Raw genomic sequence first — 21,797 nt, 5'->3', positions numbered from 1 at the left:
GGTCATAAGGCAACCTCTGGATTTACATTCACATGGGTATTCAGGACATTTCCTGATATGACTGCTTTATGCAGGTCCTTCCCCAGACAGCCCTGACGTTGTTTGTCTTGATGCCTTGTCTTTCAGGTTGAACATAGCTATATTAGCAGCCTCAGTTTCTCAGAGAATCAGAATCGTTCTTCTCTCCCGTCACTCTTCCCGTAAATCTACTACACTCAATAGCTCAATACTACCTATAATCATAGCAAGAAAGTGAAATTATATATTATACCGAGTCGTCCGAAGGACGACAACCTGATTGAGGGCTGGTAACCTCATACATCAACTTGGCGTTGGTTTGGGCTATGACCACCTTTCTTCGCCCGCATCTACTCATCTTTCTACTGCACCGTTAGCATCGGCTTTGCTTCTGTGCTGACGTTTAAGATATTAACTCTCAACTCCCACGTGGCTTCTACTATGTCACATGTACGAAGACAGGAAAGAGTGAGATAACGTCCTATTACTAGTTAGTATCTATTACTAGTAAAGACTACTAACTATCACTCGGGTATATCACGTATAGGACCTGTCCAACACTCAACTGAAAGAGAGATTCCCCCTTGACTTCGGCGGGAATGGCCTCATCCGCGCGACACGCACGCCACAGGACCCCCACCGCTGGCCAGGGCGCACGGTTTACCCTTCGTCGTTGTTGCTAGATGACTACCCTATAGCTTCCAACCGTTCTATGGCCCATGATACTGCCGAAGCGTCCTACTACAGTACTACAGGTATAGGACACCGCGAGTTAGGATCCAATATCGGCACCATACTTGACTCCAAATCTTCCACTATATCTGCTGACATCATACAGACATCTATATTGGACCGTTTGAATTGAGCCCATGGCCACTGAGCGTCATGTAACCTCAAGGAAGGCTACAATTTCCGGGTCAGAAATTCCATAACTTTTGTTCTATCTTCCTTTTCGATCTCCAAAGTGGAAGGAGTCAATATCATCCTGTAACATTCCCCGTTCTCTCATCCTACATACTCTCTTCAGCTAACATTGCAATGCAGGAAATTGGTGGAGACCCCATATAGTAAAGCCGAGGAGTTCTGTTAACCAAGCTTTCCTGTACATATCCGTCACAAAAGGCCAACAAATGCCGTGAAGTTAGCTCTTCAAATACAGATATCGGTGCAGCAATTGCAGAACTTCTCGATTCTACCGGCCTGGCGATATGATGTGAGCATCTCCACTTGGATAATCTCATCAATGTGGCCACGTTCGCCCTGAAGCCCAACAAGGGCCAAACAATGAGGATATCAATGCCATCATGGCAAAAATTATCGACGTGGCAAACCATCCCGTGCTTGTCCATTGTAATTTAGACATGGAGAGAATTTTGGAACATTTTGCAATACACACATAGATGAATGCTGAGGTTTTGAATTACAGATTGAAGCTACATACGTAGTAGACTTGGATGTCCCTTCATCCATGTATATAGTGGAGATTTTGTTTTTGGCCTTTCGTTTACACCAATACCTTCAGATGTCGGCATCGTCAAATTGCCCAAACGGACATTATTTCTCAATGCTCAATATCATCGAAATATCGTAATCATTAAACAGGCGTTATCATATATCACAGTGAAGGTATCATATGAAAAATCTAAAGGTAGTCAGCCATTATAATGTCCGTGTCGTATGCCTCCATATCCTCTCGGGGATCATTATCCGTCATATAGTTTCCCGGACAATCCGCCAATTCGCCATGATCCGAGAGAAGCATGGCGTCATGATCACCGTATGAAGTCTGAGAAGACCCAGTTGTTGAGAGTAACGTGTCAAGGGATGTTTGAGTCGAATCCCCAATGTCTGTGAAGCTTGTTTCGCTTAAATTGTCCAAAAGCTGGTCCTCAGATTCGCTATTCAACAGACATACGTCACTTTCTTCATTCTCGTCGTGATATTGTGTTTGGGAAGAACGACCCAGTCCGGGATTTCCGCTGTCGGATTGTTGCTGATCCGTGGGCATGCGACTGACGGTTTCGTTTGATCCAGTCAATCCAGTTGATAGACACTCTGCAGAGAGCATCGAAGCTCGTCTTTTCATGGGTTTTGTCTTGGGCACATTTTTCTGGGCGACACGCCAAAGTGACGAGAGGACTGCAGTCCCCCAACTTGGAAATTGAGGCTGTATCATCAACTCACCCGTGTGGGGGTGGGTGTGGTGGGAGCAAGCGAGCTCTAACAAATCTGCTAGTTTAGCTTGGGTGGATGGATCTTTGTTTCCTGCCAGCATAGATGATACGGCTTTGGTGATTATTGGAATTGTTACTCCTCGCTGGTTCATCGCCTGGGCGAAATTAGTGCCTGATTTTCATCACTGAGATGGAAAACTCACGTCCCGATATCCAGGGTCGAACACCACGGGCGAGATATCTGCGAGGCTCTTGAGCGTGGCCTGCTGTGAGACACTAATCGTGGGATCTTTAATTGAGTTGGAAATGACCAGTCTTTTGATTCCAAGATCGAACAGTCGGAGGAGTTCCTCGAGTGATGGGTCTGATCCATCTCCAGATATGCAAGAAAACTGAGATCCAATAGCTTCATGGAAATCCTCGTCGTGCACTGCCTGTAGGATCGCGACTTCTGTCATTGTGTCTAGCCGTTGAGGGCCGGGGAAAACCGATGATCCTTGTCCAAGACCAACCTCCAACTCGAAAGGATCCTGGGATTGCGGTATATCCTTGCCTTGAAAGCGATACTCCAGCCGAACATCAATTGAAGCCAATGTAGCTACTGGTACACCGGAAGGAGGACACGCGTCTGGGGGATTGGTCATCATACTAGGTAAAGTCCGACCCGTTGTGTGATTCTGTATTGGCCATCCTCTGCGCAGACCAAGTTCGAGGCAGTGGGTACCAGAAGTGTCAATGCAATATTCGTGTGCACCCGTCTTGATCTCAACTGAGAATCCCAGGTCTGACCAGATCTGGAGGAAGGAAGCGTCAGTTTCCAGTTTGGGGAATATTCTCTCTCACACACCTCCATGCCACAGAGTTTGCCTCTCAATTTTGAGATGAATGCCAGTGCTTCATTTCGACCCCAGTTTCCCCCAATGAAGAAGCGCAACTCCAGCTCTGGTGCCTCTGTTATCCATACGCTTTCAACATTTGGAAAGTGTGAGAGGTCAATTGGTATTTGAGGGGCTGCATGGCTTAGTGGCTGGGTGAAATTAGCCGATGCGGCCAGGCGAAGCTGCAACTTTGAATCTCGGATTCGCAGAGTAGATCGACCCAAGTCGAGCTTTTGTGCCATTGTGGAGGAAACTCATCGCCAATTTTACTATTCTTTTTGGGACGCAAGGCAGGCATTTGAATGAGCAATTGGGGAATTGGTGGGGTATTGAAGCGGGAAAGGAATCGCTGAACTGGGTCTGCCCAGGTGGCTATGACCTTGCAGCCATGGACAGGGCACATGACTTCAATGTTCCTAGACTCTTGACCTAAGAATGCGTTCAACCAATCCTTAAAGGTCGGTTTACTTTCACTGTTGATATTTCTTGGGGCTCTAGATTTGCAGCATAATCTCAGCTGAAAAGCTGATTCTTGTTATAGAACTTGGTCGGAATGGAGATTGTTGCTGAGCTCTACTCACGACTTAACAGCAACACATCTCAGACTGGCATATGTGATCTATTGGCTTCCATCTTCTCTTGTGGTGCCGTACCGCAGCATTCAACATACCTATTACATTGCACCGTTCTTCTTCTCTTCGCTATCCAAAATATCCAGCATCGCCGATCAGGATGGTAAAGACCGTATGCTCTCATCGAAAGGACTGTATTCCGATTGAATAATCATTGGGGTCGATAACTTTTGTTTACAGCATTGTCGTTGTGTTACATTATTTAAATAAATCAGACAGGAGTAGTCGGCTCTTGCGCGGCCTTGTCATGTCTTTCCAGACCTGTTTTAGATATCTTCTCATCTTTTTTCCCTTCTCAGTTTTATGGCACGAACACAAGAAAGGCGAAAAAGAAGTGTAAACAGTACAGATGACTTTTCAACCTATAGCTAATGATTACTTTTTTCGATTTGTCAGAACCTTGGTCGATTTCCTTGAAGATATATAAGCATGGTCTATATACCCTGGGGCCCTTTGCTTTGATCTCATCCCAACCCATTCCCACCAAAATAGCAGGTTTGGAAAGTACAGTAAAGTAATTTACACATTTTGCCTGAAGTGACTCGTGAAAGATGTCAAAAGAAGTGAGGCACGACCTGGTTGATAACCTTTGTTAGTCTGTGTATACTGTGGTTACCTTTCATGATACTGTCCACGTTCTCTAGGTTCTTTGTGCCATGCACTGTGCTTTTTATTTTTAAGAATGGCCATTTATTCATTTATATTTGTCCCTGATCATTCGTCGCTAAGTCATTATCTATTCAGAAGTAGTAAGTAGACATCCGCGTAGTGGAGTACCCGTGACGTGCACATGGCAAAGCGTTGTTATCTCTTATCGGATCAAAGACATCCTTATCGATAACCTATCACGTGTGGCCCCCGGGCCCCATCCCAGGTGGCCTGAAAGTAACCGTTACACTTCCAACTATTCACGGTCAGCGATGCCAGGGGATGAGTTGTCAGAGGATCACCTGTATGCCCAGAATGGCCAGGATGAACATGAAGCTCAATCACTTCTGCCTGCTTCAAGTGAGGAGCATGATTTAGCTTTCCACCCGGAACGTCTTCCGTCGCCGATCCCCTCACGTAACGCGACAAATGGCGAACGCCACTCCTCAATCTCTCAGCCTGCGGCCGATGGAAAGCGCCGTACACCCCGTACCATGAACCGAGTTCGATTTGACCTGGAGGAAGAGCCGGAAAGCCCCAATCGCAATTCCATTGAGCGTGCTCTCAGCCCAGACGACACACTATGGCTGGAGGATGAGGACTATGAACATGGAAACCAGGGCCCAAGAACGCACCACAGTGGACAATCAATTCCTCTTCTTACAAACATCGAAGCGCCTAGTGTGACACTCGCAACATCGGACGATTTCTTCCCCGAAGAGCATCTCGAGGATGCGCGGCCGCGGAGTGGGATGAAAATGGCGTTCATGAACATGGCCAACAGTATTATCGGGGCTGGGATCATTGGGCAACCTTACGCGCTTCGTCAGGCAGGCATGGCAACTGGAATTCTGCTGTTGACTGCCTTGACCGTCACCGTGGATTGGACCATTCGATTGATTGTGATCAACTCCAAATTGAGTGGGGCGGATTCGTTCCAGGCGACAATGCAGCATTGCTTCGGGAAAAGTGGTCTCATTGCGATCTCAGTTGCCCAGTGGGCATTTGCATTCGGAGGCATGGTCGCATTCTGTATTATTGTTGGCGATAGCATCCCACACGTTCTAGGCGCTTTGTTTCCGTCTCTTAGGGATATGTCCTTTCTGTGGCTCCTCACAGACCGCCGGGCCGTTATCGTTATCTTTGTTTTAGTTGTTTCATACCCATTGTCTTTGTATAGAGACATCGCTAAGGTCAGCTCTTTCTTTCCTTACTACTTATCAGGGGCTAACAGTCAGGTAGCTGGCGAAAGCATCCGCCTTGGCATTGGTCAGCATGATAGTCATTGTTGTCACGGTCATCACCCAGGGATTTCGGGTCCCACCTGAATCGCGTGGAGAGATCAAAAGCCACCTTATATTCAATGCTGGCTTTTTCCAGGCTGTCGGGGTCATTTCTTTTGGTAAGTTTTAGCTGTCCCTGGCAATAATTAGAAAACCCGCTAATGATTTCCAGCTTTTGTTTGTCGTATGTTCCTTTAAATCCTACTGATATCACAATCGCTAATTTCCACAGACCACAACAGTCTTCTGATCTACGGCTCATTGAAAAAGCCGACACTCGACCGCTTCACCCGGGTCACACATTACTCGACAGGAATCTCTCTGGTGATGTGCCTAGCAATGGGCATCGCAGGGTTTCTATCATTTGGTTCTAAAACCCAGGGCAACGTTTTAAACAACTTTCCATCAGACAATATCGTCGTCAACATCGCACGATTGTACAATATCCCCATTGACCTTGATATAGAGTTTCTTGACTGACTTTGACTAGTTGCTTCGGCCTGAACATGCTGACCACACTGCCGCTTGAGGCGTTCGTCTGCCGTTCCGTCATGACAACCTACTACTTCCCCGACGAACCGCACAACACTGTTCGGCATGTTATCTTCACAACGGCGCTGGTGGTGACTTCAATGGTGTTGTCCTTGATAACCTGTGATCTGGGAAGTGTGTTTGAGCTCATTGGCGCGACCAGTGCTGCTGCTCTAGCCTATATATTCCCTCCTCTCTGTTACATCAAACTAAGCAGTGCTACGCGGCGAGAGAAGATCCCGGCGTATCTGTGCATTTGCTTTGGGGTGCTTGTCATGGGTGTCAGCGTAGTGCAGGCGGTCATCAAGATCATTCGAAGTAAGTCTGTCCCTCGAAACGGTTGCAATTGGACCAAATTGAATGGCCATTTGACCCTGCACTCATCACGGATACTAACGTTGAATTTTGCCTTTACAGATGATGGCGAGGCTCATAGTTGCAGTGCACCTTAAGAGGGACTTTTCAAGCAATATAGCGGTGGTTTATGAGTAACTCTCAGTGTGCCCGAGAAGTCTATTGGTGCCATGTGCCGTGTACATATGTATTCACTTTGAACATATAGCTGTTATGTGTCATATGCTACAGCATTCTCATTCAAAAATCGCTATATGCCGTTGTTCATATAGGGGTGGATTGCACTGTCCCAAGCTAGGTATCAGGTACTTTGGTAGATACCGTGTGCCTATGCATGTATATATAGATATACTCTGAAGTTAGACCGAGTACGGTGAAATACATCCTCCTCGGACAGCGACTGCATGTGGGCACGTGCGCTTTGCGATTCCGGCATCGCAACCCGTCGGCCTCGTTTCTCATCTTCTATAACTCCGCTCACTTTCTACATCCCAAAACTCCAAGATTATTAACAATGGCTCTCCAACGTATATCTATAGGGCTTTATTACCACGTGGACATGCCAGTCCCCAAGGGCAAAACTCCTCGACGGAAGGTGCGACGGACAAGTCGCCTTGGAAACTATGGGAGTCTCCTACCCAAAGCAGAGGTACCCATTGTTTGCACATTCACAAACACGTCGCGTCTTTGGTCCCAGCTGATTGTTCCTTTATTTACCCTCTTCCCATCTTCTCACTTTTCTTCCTTCTACAACCACTCTTTTCCCTGTTTTGTTCGCTTCTTATCCTCTCGTTTGGAACCCATCAGCGGTTCTCACAATTCTTGTTTCGGGTGCTTCGCACAACTCTGCTTGTTGTCCGTCTCTTTTCGCTTTACAGTCAAGCCCTCAGAGTACACCTACTTGTCGTCTGTCACTTAGGGACCCTGCTTGGGCTTTTCTAAGCCTCGTTTCGTCTTTATCCTTCCTTCAAGGGGTCAAGCGGCCCTCACTCTTTTGGGAGACACCATCTCCCACGCTCTAATCTCCATTACAATTCACTCATCGCTCACTCTTTGTGCTTGGACCAACCAAAGCACAGTCACACCCGGTGGGCACATCGACAACGACGTGTCACGTAACAGCGTCTAATACCCTCTGCTTACCGTTATTGGTACCAGCAAGATGAGTGAATCATCGGAGCTGTCAGCGGAGAAGCTCCGCAGGATGCAAATCCTTCAACTGGTAATATCTAGTCTCTCACTTCTCTTCTGACCTTTCTAACCAACGGCACCAACAGGCGGACCTAGGAACCGCTCGGCGTGAAAAGATTTCCACCGCCGATTCCACTACTCAGGCTCGCGCGCATCTTGCCGACATCGAATCCAAGCGGCTTGTCGATCAGAGAGATAAAGCTCAATTGAGTGAATGGGCAAGTAAGTACTAAAGGATAAACGCTCCTGGGCCCCTCTGACTTTGTGCTAATCTCCGTCTCAGATTTGCATGCTAAAATTGGAGATACTCATGGAATGGAAGAACTCGATGACATAAATTCCGGCCAGTCCCACCGAGCTAATTTGCACGCCATGTTGCACCCCAATGGAAGTCAGCCGCGAGCCTACGCCAATCACCCTTACCCAGCTCCATCTACAGGTCGCGGTGGTGGTGTCATGGGAAGAGAGGACGGGGTGGTTTTGTTCCCCTCCTCCCAGTGGACCTGCTAATCTTCCTCCTGCTCCTACAAGGTAATAATTTGATTTGCTCCGACATTTAAGACATGCCAATTAACGGAAGAGAAATCACAGAGGCTCCCTTCATGCAAACTTTACTCGCTCAGGACGCCCAGGACCGCGCGCTCGCTCGACTACAATGTCGGCCAGTATTCATTTGGACCCTGCGCTAAACTGCAACAACGATGACAGCGATGCTCGTGATCGAGGAAGGGGACGTGGACGAGGCAAAGGAAAGGGCAAGGGTCGCGCCCAAGAGCATGTTCGCAGTACGTTTTGATGACGGACACAGAAAAAGAATACAGCTGACAATGTTCTTAGTCCCGCCTGCCCCTAGCAGACCCCAGCGCCCACCGCCATCGTAAGTAATCAGAGTTCTGTTGATGAAATTTCTATGCTAACTTCTTGACAAGCATCAACTTCGCCACTAGAATCTCTGAGCCTGGGGACTTCATGTCCTCATTTCAGTCTCGCCGAGCAACCGAAACGTACAAGAACCCTGTTGATACAATCCCCTCTGCTCCAATGCAGAAGACTGCGTCTGCACAGGAAGCCATTCCGCCTAACGAGCAAAAGGCCAAGGCGCTTCTGGGGGGTACACCCAAGAAGAAGACGGCGGGCATTCCTCCACCTTCGAAGCCTGCATCCTCGCCAGTGGCAACATCGACGACGCCATCTCGTGTTGTTCCTATTGAGAAGACTGCGTCATTCCATTCCTCCAAAGCTCAGGCTACTGCAGCCAAGGTTTCTCAGCCACATATTGGGCCATACCTAGTGGAAACGCCCTCGCCGTCACCTCGTGTTGTTCCCCTCGATAAAGCAGCATCTTCCAAAAGCCGCAAGGCCCAGCCTGGTACACCCAAAGTGTCTCGGCCACATGATAAAGCCACTCCAGTGGAAGCACCCAGCCCACCACCGTCTCGCTCTGTTCCTGTCCAACAAAGCGCCAAGTCCAAAAAGGTGGAAGACGTGGCGGCTGGTTTGCAGGCTTCTTATCCAGCAGTTGTCGCAATCGCTGCGGATGAAATTCAGTGGAAGGTTCCGGCAGGCGAACAGCCACGAAAGAAGGGCACTGCTCCATCCGAAAAGCCCCTGCCACTCCCCGAGGCTAAGAAGACGACAGTCCCGAAGGTCGCTCAAGCTAAAGACAACAAGCAGAATGTTTCTCCTGGTACCCAGAAGGAGGAAACCAAGCAGAAAGCTCAGTCTCAAGATCTTCTCAGCGGGGACGACTCTCCGGTTAATACACCAACGACAGTCCCTCACCATTTGAAGACAGTGGCCATCCAGAGTCCAGGTACTGCAGAATTGGCAGGTCTCAAGTTTGCGGAGAGACCCGGGGAGTCGGTGCCCGTTAAGAGTATTGACGAAGTTATTGCCCCCAAGACAACGAGCACTAAGATCCCAGAAGCCCAGTCTCGCCGCAATGACCAGAGTCAAGCACTTGACGGCTTCGGTATCTATGGTCCGCAGATTGTTCAAGAACTCCGCGAACTCCGCAGACACATTCGTACACCTCAAGACTTGGCTACTACCCGTGATATTGAACGCATACTGGAATCTAAATTGCTCCAGTTGGTCCCTGCAGCATATGCACCACCTGCGTCTGCAGCACCTGCATCCTCGGAGATAGAAAGTCGATTGGGTAATCTGGTTGCACTTGTGGAATATCTTTCAACATCTCAGCAAGGAACTAACGCTGTTGAAGCTTCTTCGGCTGCCCGGCGTGACCTTACCCCCTTTGAGGGGCACCGATCGCCGCCTCCACCGTCCTCGAGTTCCAACTCACCCCCATCTGCGGATAAACGTACGCACAAGGTATGTGTGCCCGGGCTCTCGCCAACCAAGAGTGAGAGTTCCGACATAATCTCCCAGTTCGAAACTCTTCAGGTTTCGGACAAACTAGCCGCACCCCTTCAACCACAGCGCGTAGCCCCAGTTCCAGTTCCTCGTCTACTTGATGTCCCAAAGAGGGCCACTACATCTGATGCGTCCATTCAGCCTGCTCGAGCAAAGGAGGCAACGAAAAAGCCACAGACTCTCAACGATTCGATTTTCGCAGGACCTGTAGGCCCTGTCACCTCCAATACTAACGTTATCGAACCTAATGTGGTGCGATCCCAGACCACGACTCGGGGGCTGAGCGCAAGCCATTCGAACATTCCCAAGCAACAGGATGTTCAATCAATCGGCGCTCGTACAATCGGCCCTGCGCCATACAAACCCCGCGTTATTGGTCCGGCGCCTTCTGCCTATGAGCCAACCACGTTGCGCGATGTGTCAACAGCCCACGTCCGTACCGTTTCTGCCCAGCATTTCAATACTGAGAATTGGCCCTCATTGAACGTTGCAAGCCGCGTTCCGAGTTCCATGGGTGGATCATATGGCCCAGATTCTCAGCAAACTCCGAATCCAGTGTTCTCCATGCCTGACCCTGCGACGATCCCCCCCAAAGCGAAGGGTCCTAGCTCTTTCCCTCCCAACCGATCTCGTCGCTAGTTAACGCATCCAAATCCAAGAGTCTGGGTTTCAGTGGATCACTTCTTCTACTGGTCTCAGCCAGCTCTATCATCTATGGTCTCTACTTTGATGTTATTTCCATCTCTTCTATGGCCTGATTGAGCTTTGAGATCCTTTGCTTTTCCTAGCTGAATGGTGTTCCTATTTCAGTTGTTGAAATGTTCAAAAGTGAAAGGTCAATGATCGTTTAGCGGGCTTTGTTATGATTAATACCCTTATGATTAATACCCAATACTTTAACCTTTAATCAACGAAATGTTAATATTTTTCCTTTCACTCCAATGTAAACGTAGGCAATTCATTCCACAGAGCAAAGGAAAACACATGCTCTGGAGTCAGACATGAGGGCAGATGGGACTTGTTGGAGTTTACAAGAGGACGAAGCGAGAATCTTGAGACTCTGTAAGAAGGCTATATACCACCTAAAGGGGAATAAGTAATAAGGGCCATTATAGACTGCCTTGATATAGATATTATCCTCACGGCCGTCTTTTGAGAGGCCATACGTAGCCTGGAGACGTTGCAGAAGCGCATTGGTCTTTTCAAGCGATCTATGCAGGGGAAAAGGCTTGATCCCCAATCTAGTCACGAATATGATCCTATTCTTTGTGATAATAATGAATAGAAAAAACAAGTTCCTTTCCTTTTTTTTTGGATGGCAAAAAACAACTAAAAGGGATGTAAACATGATCTATCACACTCCAATCACTGCACAGCGCAAATCTACCAAACTATAAGAAAAAGCAAATATGTTTCAGGTTATGCATATGCCTACGGAGTAGACAATCAAGCCCAACTCGGAACAAATAAAACCTGCTTCCGGGATGATGCACATGAAGTTCTCAAGAAATCGAGAATATCGCATATCCAACCTGCATGATTTGACGGGGAACATGACCCCCGTTCCGGCCGTTCTGGGACTTTCGCACCCGAATAGACCTGTCATAGTACTTTCATTTCTTCGCGTTATTTTCTTGTCCGGATCACTGCCCCCGGCTGCGGCTACAGCGGTCAGGAACTGTTTTCGGCACGTTGGAGCCCGGGAGTTCGACCGGGGATGATGAAGATACATCCGGTGGAAAGTACAGAACGGTCTGGCCAAAGTACGTAGCGGTCTATATCAATTACATGTATACACTTCACGAGTGTGATGTGCACAGTGGCTACAGAAGTAGGAACTTTGCTGGCCTTTTCTCTTTGTGATATGTTGAAATTGTACTGTGATAGGGGGTCTAGTACGAGATATATCATGATTCCCGGGTTGTTACTTTGGTTACTTTGACTAGACTACGCTGCTTTAAGTCATGAATCATGCATGGAATATAGATGGTTTTCTATGAAAATCCTAGTTATACCCTGTCACGCTGTCACCCCTCGTTTTACATGTCATCAATGCCACTATCCTGGATCATGTCTGTGTATCTTGCGTTGAATCCTTTCCATCTACACATCTAATTCCAATTGAATTCGGTCAGATATAGACCCAATAGGTTGGAATTAAGCTTACTCACCTTCGAACCCATACGGTCGACGCCTATAGGGCTGCGGTACATCCAGGCCATAGGATCTTTTCCAAGTAGGGATGTTGACCATGTTTCCCTAGAGAGGTTAGAAAATACCGCCAAAGTATACTGGAACTCCTCACTTGTGGAACCGTCAAGTCTACTGTATGCCTGCGTCCCCGACGGGCTCTCCAGTATAGGACAACCAAGACCGGACCAAAGAGGACGAGACCAAGGCCGACAACAATAACTGTATTTGCTGCTGGTGTACAGCTTAAGCAAAGTCCAATCGAAGACATTTTGTCACTAATAAAGTCTATGGGCAGTGAAATTTGGCAATGAAAAGCAATCTTATGTCTCGATGAACGGGGATATCCATTCTTCTTTAAATATGACCAATTCATAACATGATATGTGGCATTCACCTTCGCCCAAGCATCAAAGACCCTTGTCCACTACTCATGTCGGACAATGCAGAGCCACAATATCCTTCAAGCACTGGCAAAGCAGGAAACCGGAGAATAGACGCCGATCAGTCAACTCGTGGCCTCTGGGCTTGACCAGCACTCGGTGACAAGGGTGCATAATGCAAGCCAGGAGAGAAGAAAGCGATATTAAAAAGAACAATTAAAAAGCAAAAAAAGCAAAAACACCAAATTGCGTCGCATCCTTGATGTATTCCGCGGGATTTCGCGGGATTCCGTGCTCTTTTCTTTTTCTCTGACCGTCCTGCAGACACAGAACTAGGCACCAATTCACCAATTCTAGGTGAATTGAGGGCTATTCACTAGGCTTAGAACTTTTTTTTCCCTTGGGCTAATGCACCAATCCGTTAATTCCAGTGTACCGACAACGCGGACGGTGGAGATTGTTACCCGGTGCCGTGGGATTGCCATGCATAGGGGAACACCCGGGTGTTTTTGTGTGGATTCGTGACTTTGATGCTTGGGTCTGCATATTCGCTGTATTTTTTGATTGGTCCTGGGTTCATCTTAGACTTTCACGCTAGCACTGGGAGCACGGTGGAAGAAGGGGCCGAAGGGACAGAGTGGACAGAAAGTCCCGGTAGACGTTGTGCTTGCTTTTGTTGTACCGGTGTCGTGGCATCGGGTCTGGGAGGATCGACTATCCCAATCCGTGTTCATACTTCTGCTCGTACTTTTGTTCGTACTTTTGTATCGAACATGATATCAATTTTTGCTGCCGGGGGCTAGGTGGGTGATTCATATACTTCATTTCTGATATGATTGATGTTTCTGCAACATAAGCCCGGGGTCTAATCTTGCCATTGTGTTCCTGAAGTCCAGCATGCTCCAGGTTCCGTTTTAGGAAACAAAATAAAATATGCCAATGTGAAAGAATGTACCAATATCATGTGTTTCCCCCGCTGGTATCCTATTGATCCATTTGCTTTGAGGACTCCGGGACGCCTGCCATACTTCCCTGCCGTGATAACCGTACCATGATGCCATGGGCAAGAGGTGAAGATAAAAAATAAAAAAATTCGGTGAGATAAGAACACTTGTAGTTGGAAATTGCGCGGTAATGCACCCTCCCCGAGGGCGCAAAACACAAATCAGGTCATGTTCATTACTGGGTTGGTGGACGAGGCCCAGAAGAAGGTCCAGAGTCTGCATCTGAGACTCGGGGCCGTTTTGGATCGTTTGGACCGGGTGCCGGGGCCCCTGCGCCGGGTGTGGCATCAGCATTGGTGACGTCCAGCAATGGAGGCCGCTTTCCGTTGAGATTCTGCTGGGGCGGCACAGCGCCTCGGTTGGCCATGCCTGGGTTGGAAACGTTCCTTTGGTCAATATTGGGCCGGGTCAATGGTCGATATGATGAGACAGAAGGGCCCCTGCTGACCGGACTGCTGATTCCACCGCCAGGAGCACCGACTCTGCGCTGCATATCCGTTGCAGGATTGACAAAGTCCCGTGTATTATTGTTAGGTGGTGCCGGAGATGCGCTCGACAGCATCGGCCTAGCAATAGGAATGCTTTTGCTATGATCTACACCAGCCGTCTTGCGGATGGAGGGACTCTCCGCGTGTGGATCGAATTGAGGTGCGCCTGAAGGGACGGAGTTTGGATTTTCACGAAGGAGGTCCACTGCTCTGGCGGAGTAGAAGCCTGTTGACGGTGTGCCTTGCGGTGGATTCATGTCCTGGTTCCCTTGAAAGCCCCCGGGGCCGGTTTCCTTTTTGACCGGAGCCTGGGCGATGTTGTTTTGTGCAGCATTCTGACCAACTGTTTGCTGTGCTGCTGATGGTCTGGGGTTCGCAAGATTCTGCGCAGGACCCTGGCCGGCCATTTGTCGACCTTGTAACGCGGGGACGGGATACCGGATGGGTTCTGTCGCGCATTTATGGGATTAGGTCGTCCCGCTTGGCCCGAGCCGTTCCATCGCTCTGGTTTTGATGGTGTTACAACAGCGGCGTTAAATCCTGGTCGAGCGGGCGGTCCTCGTTGAGGCGCTGGACCGTTTGTTGGCGCAGGGCGCTGCTGTTCTCGGTGGATCTCTGTGTCTATTACGATCTCATCAGGATTGCCTATATCGGTCTCAGCTACCGCAAAATCGGCCTCATCAAAGAGGTCACCTAGAGACCATTAGCCAACGTTCAATGTTGTGTTTTCTAACACATACTGCCAAACTCTCCGTCACCCTCGAAAGAAGCATTATTCCCAGGATTATTGCCTCTTGCTTGATGTACAGGACGAGGAAGGGGTAGATCATCCTCCTCCGGTTCACGCTTAGGTGGAGGCGGCTGTTTCTTAGGAGGGGGCGCGAAGTCAGGGTGACGGTGAAGATCTTCAACGTCCCATCTTCCCTATTCTAATAGTCAGTATGGCATGTGGCAGATTGGAGGACGTCGGGGACATTACAGGCGCTGCTTTGACTTTGGTCACCTTGGCCACATAATCCTTGTCATAGATACAGTTACCTAGGACGTTGCCAAAGTTCCTCAATGCGCGTTTCAAAGCATCTGTTGTGCCTTCTTTCTTGGCCTTCTCAAATGCTGCGGCCTTGCCCTTGCAGTTCTCGATATGCCCGTAGCCAATATCCTAGAAGAGGGCTGGAGTTAATACAGCAACCCAGCAAAATTCCACACATCGAAGATATCCCTTTACCTCATGAAAGGTTCCATCCCTCAGGGTGACTCTCATAATAACTGAAAGTCCCAGGCTGATCTTGCCCGTGTTTTGATTTTCCTCAACCTGATAAGCGTTAGCCAACCCCGGCGTAGTCGGTTGATGTAATATTAACGCACAAAATCAATCTGAATCGTCTGAATCGAACTGGACCAGCCATTGAATCCAAACACCTCATTCGCAAGATTGATGCATTTGTCCGCGGAGAGATAGTGCACTTTCTGCCCCGCAGCACCAGGTCGCGCAGAAATGTATTCGGGCCCCAACTTCTTATCAAGACGGGCTTGTAGTGTTGCAATTTCCTGTGCGGTGTATTCGCTGATGCGGCGTTGGGGTTCCTCGAATGGGTTTGCCGTGGCGGCTCCTGTATCGTTCGGCATCCTTATAGATCCCGCACCACCGCGATGTTGGTCACCAACGCTGGGATTATCACTATCAGTGCTCGGCTCCATGGGATGCAATTTCCAGGTCCTGGGTATTGGGTCTCACGCTGGCATGTTCTGTTGTGAATGAGTGTCGAGTTCAATATTAGAGATGTAATGACGGCGTGTCGGGCGCGTTGTCTTCAGGCACCGAGACGCGGCTCATCGCGACATCACATGACGATAACGCGATAAGATAAAGATAGGGCTTCATAGATTAAGTCAAATTCAAGTAAACAAAACACATTACTATTTAAGGATAGTTGGAGATTGATAGGGATGTGATTCATATATGGAAGCTATTTTTTGGAGTGTCGTCTCATTTCTCATTCATTGTAAAAGCTATCTATCCTTTGGGACGAAGAAGGGTATGGCATCAATCATTGGATAAGGAGACTGGCACTAGGCACAAGTCCTAGTTCCTTCAAAGACTCCCCGAAGAACTCATGATCAAACACCTTCTTGGGGAAGTTCTGCACGAAGCTTTGGACTTCGATCCCATCCTGTTCCTTCAATGCGGCAGCAACCTCAAACAACGTGGTGTCAACGGGCAGTGTCTTCATGATGTTACCCTTGGATGACTGGAATCGCAACCGAGTTTCCGTATAGGCGGAGGCAGGCTTAGATGTAGAGGGGCCGGAGGAGGTGGGTGCCGGGACGGCGGCGGGCTGGGGAGGAGCTACACCCGCACGCTCGGCTCGCTGCTTCTCTGCCTTCAATCGACGCTCCTCCTTGTCGGCCTCGATCTTTGCCTTGATGCGCTTCTTGGCTTCGATTTCATCCTGCTTCTCCTTCTTCTTCTTGGCCGCCTCCTTCATCTGTTGCTTCCGCTCGAGCTCCTCCTTGGCATCTTGGGTTTCCTTAGTGCTCTTCCTTCGGATTTCCTGATAATAAAAGTCAGCAAAATACCCCTAGTCAGTCATTCTCCGGGCCAAGGCCCGAGATACACACCTCATTCCTCTTCTTGTCAATCTTGTCCTGTTCTGAGAGCCCTGCACGCTTCTCCGCAAGCTTCTCCCGCAGCTCCGCCAGTCTCTGCTTTTTCTGCTCCTCGGTCAACGGAGCAATTTCCTCGGTAGATTCAGCGAAATCAACATGTCCGGACTTAGATGCATGGAACTCGGCCTGCGACTGGCCTCGGAACTTCTTGCCACACTCGTTGCATACTAAGCTGCGTGGTTGTTCGCCTGGTTGGAGTGCGGGGCCCTCTTCGCCTTGTGCCTCTTGGGCTTGTGCCTTTATGTCCTCCAATGACTTGTCCTGGTTGTCCTCGAGCCACTGCAGTGCACCTTGCACTATCCAGCCAGTCAGAGAATAGCTCACAGTGTATATCAGAGGAAAGGGCAGGAACTTACAGCCACCAGTCTTCGTCACTGCGAGCTGGGCGCGCTCTTTGTCAAAGCCCATTTCAATGAGCTGGTCCAGGTCCGATGCCATGATGACTGTTGGGACGTGAAAGAAATATAAGCGTAGGAAACACTCAGAAAATTAGCGTAATTTGTCAAGATTGAATCAAATGGGTGGTGGTTCAGAAGTGAGTTAGCTCGCGAGCAGAGTGGGTGACGTATCAGAAAGGCGGCGAGCGATAAAGGCCCACTTAGCCTTCCCCGGCTTTCTATGGCATCAAGTCCTTCTCGATGGCACATCTGAGGGATATTTCAATATCTGAAGGCCATTAAAAGCCTGGTAATGTCAATTGTAAATCTCTATGTTGCATTTGCGGAAGGACTAGAATTGTATAGTCCTCTACAAGACATCTCTGCTAAACACGTGTGCTATGTGGTACGTACCTGCATTGTAGGTATCCCAAGTTTTACTACATTTAAGCCTCAATCTACTATATATGATAGCAAGTTGGATGACGTCCATTTACATTCAACATTGAAACCAGCATAACTTGAATGTGGCCGAGGGATATGGCCACATACCTCAATGCCACAGCTAAATGCAATTCACCGTGGAAATGAAGCATATACTGGCTTATTCTCAGCATAAATTGCCAAGAAACCGCTGTACGAGCAACGATATAACATGCAATACATATATTGTATACAATTTAAACCAAGTGGGATGATTGACCCCACCGCGGAGATCACATGCAGGTGGAGGAAGATGTTTATCCGAGGATGCGAATGCCGGGGAAGAGTAATGAGGCATGCAACCAAGATATCCAGTCCCATAGCCAAGGTCCCCAATAGAATAAACAAAAATGAAGAAGGCAAATCTTCCAGTTTACGATGTATAGCTTGTCAATAGTGACATCACCTGACTGTTTGCTGACTCATCCAATTTCCCCGAAAGTGCCCAGGTGGACAATAACCAAACTCCTGAGGCATCGGCCTAGACCTGATATCCCTCCCACACCTTTATTTCCCAATCGAAACCTAATCGCGTACAGTCATCTGTGCTCTCGTCATCTTTGTTCCCTTCTCCCGCCTCTTTCACTCTGACCACGTGCACCATGACTATCCAAATCGAGCCCTCCGAGTTGGGCTTCAAGCGTGAGTGCCAGATCCCGAACCTGTCTCAGACCTGCCTAGATCAGCAGCTCATCTCTTAATGATAGGTCCCTTCAATCATGAAGTATGCCAGGTTCTCCGCCTGACCAACCCGAATGAGGACTCTGTGGTCTTCAAGGTATGTGTGACATCCCTCGGTCTTTGTCGCGGGACAAGCAGTACTAACATATGTCCTCGGCGCGCTAGGTCAAAACCACCGCTCCTAAGCAGTATGCCCCGACGATCCTATGCGCAATGCCTATACTCGAGATTTGTTATCTGACCATATTCCAGTTACTGTGTGCGACCTAACTCCGGCCACATCGAGCCAGGCAAGACTGTCGAAGTCCAAGGTTAGTTTATAAGCGAGTACGCTTGAATTACGGCGGGCTAATTTTCTCGATAGTGTTGCTTCAGGCTATGAAGGAGGACCCTGCTCCGGATGCCAAGTGCAAGGATAAGTTCCTGGTCCAGGCCGTCCCGGTCGCCCGTGGCTTGGAGGATGCCAGCGTTAGCCAGATCGTATGTCCAGACTGCGGGATCGCGAACAACAAGACCAATCACTAATATCTATATTCAGTTCGACCAAACCGCCAAGGCCGATGTGGTTGAGCGCAAGATCCGAGTTGTCTACCTAGCAAGTGATGCCGCTCCAGCCAACGACTCGGTGTGCTACTCAGCAATCATTTCTCCATACACATCATCTAACTTCCACCAGGCGCATGATGAGGAACCTCCAGCGTACACTTCTCCTGGCGGCGCAAACTTCCAGACCCCGGCCCCCAAGAAAGTCGACTCCGATGAACCGTCCCCAATCCCTGCTCCCGATTTCTCTGAGAAAAAGTCCCAGTCTCCTCAGCGCGAACCGGCATCTGCCATTTCAAATGCCAAGTCCGCAGTCGCCAATTCTCTTCCCTCAACCGACGAACTCAAGTCTCAGCTGTCTGAAGCCAACGCACAGATCCAGCGCCTGAAGGACCGACTCGCAGACCAGGGACTGCGGCAGCGGAAGACCGGCGGAGAGGCTACCAGCAAGGCTGTGCCTGCCACTATGCAGCAGTCACATGCGCCAACGGCCGGCGGAGTTTCGATCCAGGGTGTAGCATGCCTCTGCCTGCTCAGTTTCTTGATCGCGTACTTCTTCTTCTAAGCTGGTCTTCTGTTTGTCGCTTTCTCACGGTCTATCTAGCTTCATTGCGCGTACTATACGTGTGCTCAATGCCTCTGGTCTAACGTCGCTGACGCCTCTCCCAATTTCCCATCTAGTTTTGTCTCTTGAAGAGCATGCCGTTTTCTATCTGTTCTAGCATCAGCCTTTTTTCTGCGTTTGCTTTGAATTTTTCGCCCCAGTATCAATACTCTTTTCATGTTGTCTCTCGGATGTCCGAACTTCCATTGAGGCCAGACATCTGTCTGTCTCATCCTCTTTGTTGTTGATTTCCTTTGTTTCTTTACCCTTCCTGTCTTGTCTAATATCATTTTATGATGAACGGACCCGGCCCTCTCGATTCATTTCTCTTTGTTTCATAAACCTATTCTCGAGCTCGGGATAATTCATGTGATTGCTACTAGAGCCAAGTCCATGTCGTACATAGTTGGGGACTACGTCTCCCTCCTTCGGTGATTGGTTAGTCGCAGACATTCGATCCTCTCGCAGACACAGGGACCGGACAGCATTTTAATTGAGCGCGACTCTACCGAGATCAATACTTCGTGCTCCCTACGCGCACAGGTTTGAAGCCTCATAGAAACCGCAAAATGACATGCCTATTCTTATTGAAAACAGATATATCTGACAAGCACCAGTACTCCACCCAGTAATGTATGTAATCAAACAACTGAAAATTCCATACCAGACGTTATACTCAAAAGGCAGAACAAGATCTAACATTGAATCTCACTCTCCTTCCACCCATCACCCTCCTCGCCCGCCGGACCCGCCGACGCAGCCGAGATGCCCTCACCACCACGTCCATTCCATTGCTTAGACGCAGCAGAATCACCACCGCGCTTCGACCCACCACCAACAATCCGTCCACCCTGTTCACGCTTCACACGACACCAAGGACCAACATCCTTATCCAAGATGAAAGTGTAAATAACCCAAACCCAGCTCCGGTGACAAGGCAGCGGCTCATAGAACTCGCGCGCAATCTCGTGCAGCTTATGCAATCTGGTCCACGGGATAGCAGGGAAATCATGGTGCTCATTATGCAAGCCGACATTGTAAGTGAGGATATTGAGCGGGCCGTAGTACGAGTACGTCTCCGGGGGAGGAAGGGAGTCGAGCGGGTGCGGGGTCTTGGACTTCTCGTTCTTCTTCAGCTCCGCTAGGGACTCTGTGCCGCCGCTCTTCACGTTCGAGAAGAAGTAGTGCTCGGCGATGAAGTGGCCTGCGCAGGGGTGCAGGGATCCGGCGAGGAATGAGCTCAGCAGGAAGTATAGTACTGGTTGCATGGTGCCGCATAGTTGGCTAAGGGCGTAGTCGAAGCTTATTTGGACGCCTAGGTTCAGGAGGTGGATGTAGGTGAAGGGTGGGCTGTAGATGAACATTGGGCGCACGGCGTAGAAGAGGATTTGGAAGGTGCAGAAGAATGTCTTGCCCAGGAGGGAGTTTAGGAAGAAGGCTTCCACTGCGGTAGGGAGGTCGGTGTCGAGGCCTGTTACGCCGAGGGATTTGTGGTGTGTTAGGTGGTAGGGCTGTTGGTCGTTTGTCAATTCATGACTTCTCCTGAGTTTCTGCTAGTTTCTGGCTTCTGGGGAGTATACATACTCTGAACGCTGCGCTGTAGGGCAGTCCGATAGGGAGGTTTGCGAAGATGGCAAGCAATCGGTTGGCGAAAGCGGACCGGAAGGCCAGGTTGTGTGAGATCTCATGAATAGCGAGGAAGAGATTCTGGTTGCAAGTCGCACCAATCACGTATGCCGTGGCCAGGAACCGCCAATCGAGCATTGAGGTGTTGCGAAGGAGATAGGCACAGGTGATTTGTAGGGACACGACGCCGAGGACGACCCATTTGGTAAGAGGCTCGGGGCCACATAGCTTGGTGACCTATAGACACATAATATCATGAATCAGCGTTGCAATTGCATTTGTTGAGGCTGTCCGTCGCCCAGGAAAGTGGCCAGATGTATCCGGGAACTCCGCAAAAGCTCCGCATGGAGTCTTCGTCGAACCCCCGTACCACCATGAGGGCCCGCAAAACAGGGTCACGTACCTCCGGATGGGCCTTGATAATTGCCTGTCGTCTTGAGCGATGCGGTTCTTCGGTGTATGTCCAGAAGAAATGGTCGTCGACCAAAGCATCCGGTGCCTGGATTCTGGTGGACTCTGGTTGCGTCTTATCGGATGTTTTGGCTGCCGACACCCGGAGGTGCGGTGAACTTGTTTCAACGACCGCAGACATGATGCGAATTTGGTATGTGTCGGAGTTTAGGCCATGAGAGATAGGAGAGGCCTTAAAAAGTCGGAAGACGGTTG

General features: G+C 49.1%; 8 protein-coding genes across 8 annotated transcripts; 4 read left to right on the top strand and 4 right to left on the bottom strand.

Annotated features, from left to right (window-relative positions):
- Positions 1-1,660: 1,660 nt before the first annotated feature.
- On the bottom strand, positions 1,661-3,312 carry N7519_009783 (uncharacterized protein; the record flags this gene model as incomplete). The annotated part of the gene is made up of 3 exons (XM_057296556.1): positions 1,661-2,347; positions 2,396-2,986; positions 3,040-3,312. 3 exons carry the CDS (start codon positions 3,310-3,312, stop codon positions 1,661-1,663), a joined length of 1,551 nt encoding a protein of 516 aa, XP_057144438.1.
- A 1,310-nt stretch (positions 3,313-4,622) lies between these two features.
- On the top strand, positions 4,623-6,616 carry N7519_009782 (putative amino acid transporter; the record flags this gene model as incomplete). Its single annotated transcript, XM_057296555.1, has 6 exons — positions 4,623-5,543; positions 5,593-5,752; positions 5,806-5,817; positions 5,866-6,070; positions 6,124-6,482; positions 6,582-6,616. 6 exons carry the CDS (start codon positions 4,623-4,625, stop codon positions 6,614-6,616), a joined length of 1,692 nt encoding a protein of 563 aa, XP_057144437.1.
- A 1,064-nt stretch (positions 6,617-7,680) lies between these two features.
- Positions 7,681-8,219, top strand: N7519_009781 (uncharacterized protein; the record flags this gene model as incomplete). Its single annotated transcript, XM_057296554.1, has 3 exons — positions 7,681-7,740; positions 7,796-7,931; positions 7,993-8,219. The coding sequence occupies 3 exons, from the start codon at positions 7,681-7,683 to the stop codon at positions 8,217-8,219; spliced, it is 423 nt and encodes a 140-aa protein (XP_057144436.1).
- A 145-nt stretch (positions 8,220-8,364) lies between these two features.
- On the top strand, positions 8,365-10,724 carry N7519_009780 (uncharacterized protein; the record flags this gene model as incomplete). The annotated part of the gene is made up of 3 exons (XM_057296553.1): positions 8,365-8,494; positions 8,547-8,586; positions 8,639-10,724. 3 exons carry the CDS (start codon positions 8,365-8,367, stop codon positions 10,722-10,724), a joined length of 2,256 nt encoding a protein of 751 aa, XP_057144435.1.
- Positions 10,725-13,837: 3,113 nt separating this feature from the next.
- N7519_009779 (RAD52 DNA repair protein RADC) lies at positions 13,838-15,848 on the bottom strand (the record flags this gene model as incomplete). The annotated part of the gene is made up of 6 exons (XM_057296552.1): positions 13,838-14,485; positions 14,545-14,843; positions 14,891-15,074; positions 15,130-15,309; positions 15,376-15,462; positions 15,516-15,848. 6 exons carry the CDS (start codon positions 15,846-15,848, stop codon positions 13,838-13,840), a joined length of 1,731 nt encoding a protein of 576 aa, XP_057144434.1.
- A 350-nt stretch (positions 15,849-16,198) lies between these two features.
- Positions 16,199-17,255, bottom strand: N7519_009778 (UBA and UBX domain-containing protein; the record flags this gene model as incomplete). The annotated part of the gene is made up of 3 exons (XM_057296551.1): positions 16,199-16,702; positions 16,770-17,113; positions 17,174-17,255. The coding sequence occupies 3 exons, from the start codon at positions 17,253-17,255 to the stop codon at positions 16,199-16,201; spliced, it is 930 nt and encodes a 309-aa protein (XP_057144433.1).
- A 1,002-nt stretch (positions 17,256-18,257) lies between these two features.
- N7519_009777 (uncharacterized protein) lies at positions 18,258-19,466 on the top strand (the record flags this gene model as incomplete). Its single annotated transcript, XM_057296550.1, has 7 exons — positions 18,258-18,319; positions 18,385-18,455; positions 18,524-18,546; positions 18,611-18,669; positions 18,723-18,838; positions 18,897-18,983; positions 19,035-19,466. Exons 1-7 carry the CDS (start codon positions 18,280-18,282, stop codon positions 19,464-19,466), a joined length of 828 nt encoding a protein of 275 aa, XP_057144432.1. The 5' UTR covers positions 18,258-18,279.
- A 734-nt stretch (positions 19,467-20,200) lies between these two features.
- Positions 20,201-21,723, bottom strand: N7519_009776 (sphingolipid delta(4)-desaturase family protein; the record flags this gene model as incomplete). Its single annotated transcript, XM_057296549.1, has 3 exons — positions 20,201-21,016; positions 21,090-21,368; positions 21,535-21,723. The coding sequence occupies 3 exons, from the start codon at positions 21,721-21,723 to the stop codon at positions 20,201-20,203; spliced, it is 1,284 nt and encodes a 427-aa protein (XP_057144431.1).
- Between the last annotated feature and the right edge of the window lie 74 nt (positions 21,724-21,797).

Source organism: Penicillium mononematosum (genome assembly GCF_028829835.1).
Source record: "Penicillium mononematosum strain IBT 11891 chromosome Unknown utg000005l:1.0-9366267.0:1.0-9372171.0, whole genome shotgun sequence".
NCBI classification, from domain to species: Eukaryota; Fungi; Ascomycota; class Eurotiomycetes; order Eurotiales; family Aspergillaceae; genus Penicillium; species Penicillium mononematosum.
Note: the sequence above shows the minus strand (reverse complement) of the source record. Positions and strands in the feature narration are given on the sequence as shown.